Below are 6,901 nucleotides of genomic sequence, written 5' to 3'. Positions count from 1 at the left end.
TTTTTGGAGACTCAAAGACGTTTCTTCAGGTCTGAGAGTTGGATGCCACTAACGTGTTAACGTGTAAGCAATAGGATCCCCGCCCCCACTAGGAAAGATATACTGGTATTTCAATTTTCAAACATATATTTCAAAACTTTATGTCCAAGTTGGGAGTGAAAAAGGTTCATTACAAACGAAAAAGGATTTGGTGAAAACAAAACATTAGAAACAAAAAAGGAGTTCAAACTTCATTTTATAATTGTGAACTAGGTCAGGTTTGAAATTTTCATTTATTGAAGTTCAACAATGTATTAAAAGTGTACACATATTCTGTATATGTATATACATACACACACACACACACACGCACACACACACACACGCACGCACGCACGCACACACACACACACACACACACACACACACACACACACACACATTAACCAATAATATAAGAATTCCTTTAAAGAAAGTGCTCTGCAGTAGTTTTCGTAATCCTGTCAACACAGGTAAAGCTTTTAGAATATTTGTTAGCGTCCTGCTAAGCTGTTTGTGAGTAAATAAAAAGCAAAAAAATATCACAAGACCATCAGAAGAACAGTCATAACATATTTGTAAGAAGCAGATAATAACAGCACACGCCCGAAGCTAAAAATTTGACAAACTCCAATCACTGCTTCTAAATGGTGACAATTTTGTCTGACATTTACGTTGTGCAACCACTGGTGTGTGTCTCCACACTTCTGAGCATTAATTGTTCAGGGACTCTTTGGCCAAAGAGTTTCACAGCGATGTACATGAGCAGGCCACGCTGGTTTCTGTAGCAGCAGCTGGCATCCACGGCCAGGAGTACCAGCAGGAAGAGGACTGTGACGATGGCGACAACGCCACCGTTGGTCATGCCGCTGCTCACTTGAAAGGAAAATAGGCAGATATACGAAAGAAAAATATATAAAGCATCAAAAATGACACTGTATGATTAAGGGAGTAGTTTGGCCAATTATTTCATGAAAATATTTACGGTGTCAATACAATTTAAGCTTATTGTAGCCATTTGCGATTCTTATGTAAAAGAAAATAAAAGGTAGAGATCTCAGTACCACTCGTGATGTCATTCAAAAAAGACTTGGTGGTCCATTTAGCTAAATTTAGTAATATCGATCACATCTTCTCAGTCAAAACCACATAGACAGGAGTGCATTATGATAGCTCTTGCTGAGTATACAGAAGGTGTTTTTATTGGAAAAAGATTTTTTGAAGAAAATTATATGGAAATACATTTGGCCGCAAATCATCTAGACAAATAGCTGACATCTTAAGAACAGTGTTGAAACGTGTTTTCTTTTTGCTGTTCACTCTTTTTTTCCCCAACACCATTAATTGTGATGCTATTGGTGGAATTCATTCCTAGTTTGAAACAGTTATGTAGATGGGAAAACGTCACCAAATCCTGACCCAGTACTTTAGGGAAATTTTAACTTGCAGCTACCAACTAGAGCTACCACTAAAGAGAGTGAGAGAGTGTGAGAGTCTGCGTGGTAGGCTCACATACCAGGCTGTTCTCCAATGGTGAAGTTAAATCGGGAGGGGAGAGAAGAACCATTAGCATTGACGGCCGTGACCTCGACTTGATAATCTGATCCAAAAGACAGGTCCTGAAGGGAGATGGAATCAGAATCGGGCGACAGCTGCATCTCTTTCCACTCAGCTCCATCTTTGTCCTGACAGAGCATCAATTGATAGAGCGTTAGCGCAGACAAAGAGACAAAGTTTGAAAGAGGCAATTGGCAGAGCCGCTGTTACCTTTTGAAATCGTATGTTGAAATGCTGAATGGGCATACCACCATCATCACTTTGTTGAAGAGGGACAGAGATGGTGTTTTTGTCCAACTCTAGTTGTTTTAGAGACAAATTTGGAATATCTGGTTCACCTGCAAATAGGAAGTGATCGTCAAATCACTTTGCCTTCTGATGTGTAGAGGCAAAACGAGTTACAATTAGCAGTTTCAGCCTGTCATTTATCTACAGCATATTTATTGAAGAGGCTACAGTGCAGAATAACTTATTGTGTCCGCCTGTGGTTTTAGAATCCTCCACATCAGTGTGTACTTTACCGTCTAAGGATGGATGCCAAAGGTTTCGATGGTATCAGCAGCAGCAGTGATCAATGCCAGTTCGGATGATGGTGAAGTGAGTGATTTTTGTGAGAGAAATGAGACAAAAAGTGCAAGTTAGCAGTTGCTGAACAACAGTAAGCAATCCATCACATACTTGTACAGTGGAATTCATTCACTGAGTACTGAGGAAACAACAAAGAAATGATTCAGGCACATGTACTTACGCATTCCGAGTGTGCGGACAGACAATGTGTCAGAGAACAGTCCCACTCCCACTCTGTTCAAGCCAGCCAAACGCACTGCATATGATGTGTACTGCCTCAGGGGGGAGATTACTAAAGGACCTGGAAAGAAAACACAAACCCACACAAATCAACAGCAAACTCCAGATATCTATCATTTGTTAAGTCTTTACACATATGTGAAACTTAGACTTAGACTTAGACTTTCTTTATTGTCATTGAGAAAAAGAAACACAGCAGTGATTCATTTCACAGCGAAATGTCGTTGCCCAGTTCCGGAGTACAGCAATCTAACTCAGTCACTTGTTGAAAAATCAATGCTGTACCTGCAACAGGAACGGTGGTCTCTTGCCATTCTTCCGCTGTATTTTCCCTCCACTGCAAAACAAAGTTTGTGATCTCTGTTCCTCCATTAATTGGCAGGGTTTTGAGTGAAAGGAGGGCTGAGGCTGGGCCAGGGTAGATCTTTACGTAGCGAGGCATGTCTGCGTGTGCTGCGAGCAAAGAAAAAACAAACTAGTGTCAAACACAATTCAGCGGTTTTTGAACCTGGGATTTAAGTACATCTGCACATAATTATACTGACTTAAAACAAGGACTCTTACTGTGTATGGCAACATCCCTGGATGCATTGCCAGAGACGCTGACAGCCATGCAGGAATACAATCCTCCATCAGAGGGCATCACTTCCTCAATCACCATCTCACCCCCAGCCACATGGATGTGACCAGAGTCTGTGGCCTGAGACACAACGGAAACAATAGAAACTGTAAATACTCATATTCTTTGTCTTTTACTAATTTACCAAGACGCTGCTGTGTTCAGCTTGTTATGTGCTTGTTATGGACTAGACACATGTGTCTGTCTCTAACCAGTGTACGCCCATTGTGCTTGTTGAGCCAGTGCAGCTCAGGCTGAGGGTGCCCTGAGACGTTGCAGAACACGGACACACGCTTGCCCAGTGATACGCTCAGCTGCTCATGCGACACAAACACCTCCGGGGCCTCTGGAAGTAGGGAAATGAAAAGGCCTCCATTAGCACAACCTCACTGGAATCTCACCAAGCAGATCATATCCAAGAATCGAATCAGAGCAACAATTCAGGAACTGAACGGACCAAAGACGTGAAGCATAATGGTGGCGTTGCTCTTTCCTATCTTGTTGGTGACCGTGCAGACATATTCTCCATAATCTGCCCTGCCAACAGACGATATCAACAGCTGGCTCCGGTCTGAGTTAAAATGATGACGAGAAGGGTCAGACGAGGTGGGCCTGGGTGAAGGAGACACAGATGCACTGTTTCAAAGTTACGTTTCCAGACCACATCGTCTCTCTCTTCATTCTTTGCACACACAATTGAATTGCAGATAAGACAAGAAGGGAAGCGATGCCACATCACATTAACAACGCTGATGAGGAAATGTATCCCCCTACGGCTGCTGGCACACTGACAAGATTTCACTGTAAATTAGCAAGCCTGAAAATCTACTAACTATACAGGCTGACATGCTAAACTGTAAATCATCAGACTGAAATAGGAAAGTTGCACTTGTTCTCCATATGGAGCTTGTGAAGACACAGGCGCAGTAATGGGACTTTTAAAAGACATGAGTGAGTTTTAATAAGTCCGAACTTACGTGGTCCACGTGATGTTGGGTGTAGGGTGACCTTCCACAAAGCCCTCTATGGACACATTGGTGTATGGACCAGCCAAAACCTTCTTCTCCTTTTCTCTCAGATGCACAGTTGGAGGAACTGAGTGATTTTATCATGTGTTACTATGACTTGAAAGGAAACTCGATACATTTTCATATTTCAGTTTCAACACCCTGGGAAAATTTCAACATTTGAAGCAAAACTGACCATTGACAACAACCGAGACTGCAAGTTCTTTATTGATAGGCCTTCCTCTGATCTTAGCTTTGCAAACGTACGTTCCAGCATCGTTTCTTGTCACCATTTCAAAGCGAAGCGTGTTGTCCTGCTGACGTACACGTCTTCCCTCTAGAGTGAGAGAGGATGCAGAGACAGAGTGAGCACGACATTTTACAGTGCTGGGTCTGAAAAAATAACTGTACAGTATTTCTCCTACCAGCAGTTGTGATTTCTTGCTTGTCCCTGAACCAGATTGCATCCACTGCTGGTGCACCAGTCACCAGACAAGGCACAATGCCAACTGTGCCCTCTAGAAACTCATGGTAGGTGGCGGTGTTTCCAAATGATGGACCCTCTTACAAAGAAATGGAAGTTAAAGGTGAGTATTCTGCGTGCAAAAGAGCCAACAAAATATAAAAACAAAACAATAATGATGTCATTTGCATACCATAGATGAACAGCTCAGTGGTGATTTCGTCATCGTTTCCACTGTCAAACTCACAGTGACAAGTGTAGTTGCCCGCATCCTGCATGCTGGCACTTGTGATTTTCAGTGATGAGGATCCCTCGTCTATTTGTACCACCTTTTCCTCATCCACAATTTCCTTGCCATCCTTGAACCATCTTATATCTCCATCACCCCCAGCTTGAACACAAGAGGTGAAGAAAAGTGTGGGTGACCAGTTTCAGCTTTTTTCTTTCTTTCCTTCTTGAAGAGTAATCAAATCAACTCACCTTTGCACAGCAGTATGACCTCGGCTCCCACCGGAATATTTGGATTGCCAACTATCTTCAATTTTGCATCTGGGGAGAGAGAAGAGAGGGTTTGTCCTTGGCCCTTTTCTTTTTTTAAAAAAGCAACCGCACCCATGTATTCTGCAAGACAAGCGGCCATTGTTGATGTCACATAGCTGGAAGTGAAAAGAAGGTTAGAGTAGGACCTGTCCTTTAAAAAAATGCCAAAGCCATCTGAATTTGCGCAACTTTCGGGCTCACCATAAGCATGTGACTGAAACCCACCTATTATTTCTAATCATTTTGATGAATCAACCCAATCAAATAGTAATTGAACTGTTGTTTCCCTTTGATTCTCTGCAAGGATATAGAAGCACAATCCTTATGTAGAAAAACTTCAAGATTCCTTCAACAGTAATGGGAATTATTACCATTCACTAGAAGGATATTAGCTTAAAAATAATATACCAATAATATACCATACTTGAATACTTAAACAAAACAAGAGCTTTGTGTCACCTCAACGGAGTAATTTTAAGTGGCAACCATATAACGCTTTTACACAACAAAGTTACTCAAATAAAAGCATTAGGATGTGAGCTTTGTAGGTTTCTGGAGTAGACCAGCCAGGCACTGTATAAAACAACATCTCATCCCTTGTTGCTGAGATCACACCACAGTCCATCTTACCTATTTTGTATAGCAGCAACAGCGGCAGCATGGCTCTGAGAATGAGAGTCGGTGGCTTCATGTTCACCTGTTTGCAGCTTAACCTGTATGGCTCCAGCACACTGTTTTTTTTTTGTCTCCAGATTCTGACAGAACAAGCACGTGGCAGGTCAGAATGCTTAAATTTTGTTGGAGAAAATTGCAACAAAATGGGTAAAATCAGCATGCAGGCATCTCTTTCACTCTAACATGCACAAATGTTGTTTCTGTTAATCCAAAATCAGTGAAATAGACTGAGGGTCTTGTCAGGTTATGGGCATAACAGGCATGAGAAGAGGGGAGTAGTAAAGGGAGGTAGGAGAGGGAGCAAAAGTATTTTACAAAGACAAAGAAAAAGTGATGAGATCTATGTCTCCCTCCTTCTTTCTCTCTCTTAGCTTAAGTCCAAGATACATGCAAGTACAAGTACATCACAATGCTCCATGATGATCTGGGAACAGATTCAGCCAGGCAAGCACATCAAATAAAAACAGCATGTAGTTTGGCTAGATCTCCCCAAGTCTGCCAGTCAACCCCAACGGTCACATCTGTGTGGTATGTGTGGTATAGACGAGTAAGAGAGGCATCAGGCCAGCAATGCACAGCTATTCTAAGCTACATGGATGACGACTCCACACACACTGCTTCATGCACAGAAAGGCTCTTGAAGAAATTTCAGGAACCGCCAACAAGGGTTTGGATGGAAACTGAGCCATACAAGGGCTGCAGTGCCTCGAGAAAATAGGACGCATCAGGGCCAGCACACTGGGCCTTAACCCATCTGAAACACCACGGTGTTGTGCGATTTTGTGTTGTTATTCATAGGTCCATTACCTGACCTGTAGAAATTCCTACAAGCAAAGCAAGGCTTCCTGACTAGAGCCATAATATGTATCTTCCCTCAACCCTCAGCCTAAAAGCTGCACCGCTGATGACCCAGCAGCCGGACCAGTGACACGAGTGGAAGTGCATAGTAAATTGTTTTAAACTTGTCCTCTACACTTGTACCTGTTCTTCTCTTTGCCCTCTTTCTATCTCCCGTCTCTCCCTCCAAGTTATAGGATGGCAGTTACAAGACCTCCCCGGGGATGGAGAACAATGCGTTTTCTGAATTGTTTAAAAGGTGTGTAGTCTTTCCTGAACACGTCGATCCATTGTATGTCAAAGTCAGCGCTCAATGAAGTCTTCCATATCTTTGTATTGAAGAGAAATATTACAAACTTGAAAAAAGATAATTCATAT

At 42.3% G+C, this 6,901-nt stretch overlaps 1 protein-coding gene across 1 annotated transcript; it reads right to left on the bottom strand.

Annotated features, from left to right (window-relative positions):
• Positions 1-673: 673 nt before the first annotated feature.
• On the bottom strand, positions 674-5,089 carry LOC142879551 (neural cell adhesion molecule 1-like). Its single transcript, XM_076012912.1, has 13 exons — positions 4,952-5,089; positions 4,665-4,862; positions 4,434-4,571; positions 4,205-4,345; positions 3,979-4,096; positions 3,459-3,613; positions 3,199-3,347; positions 2,947-3,073; positions 2,668-2,835; positions 2,324-2,443; positions 1,786-1,913; positions 1,535-1,703; positions 674-894 (listed from the first exon to the last, which is right to left on the bottom strand). The coding sequence occupies exons 1-13, from the start codon at positions 5,085-5,087 to the stop codon at positions 689-691; spliced, it is 1,953 nt and encodes a 650-aa protein (XP_075869027.1). The 5' UTR covers positions 5,088-5,089; the 3' UTR covers positions 674-688.
• Positions 5,090-6,901: the final 1,812 nt, after the last annotated feature.

This window comes from Nelusetta ayraudi, unplaced genomic scaffold, assembly GCF_046127955.1.
Source record: "Nelusetta ayraudi isolate G7.1 ecotype Tasmania unplaced genomic scaffold, CSIRO-AGI_Nayr_v1 ptg000136l, whole genome shotgun sequence".
NCBI lineage: Eukaryota > Metazoa > Chordata > Actinopteri > Tetraodontiformes > Monacanthidae > Nelusetta > Nelusetta ayraudi.
The sequence above is the reverse complement of the archived record's forward strand: the minus strand, read 5'-3'. Positions and strand labels throughout refer to the sequence as shown.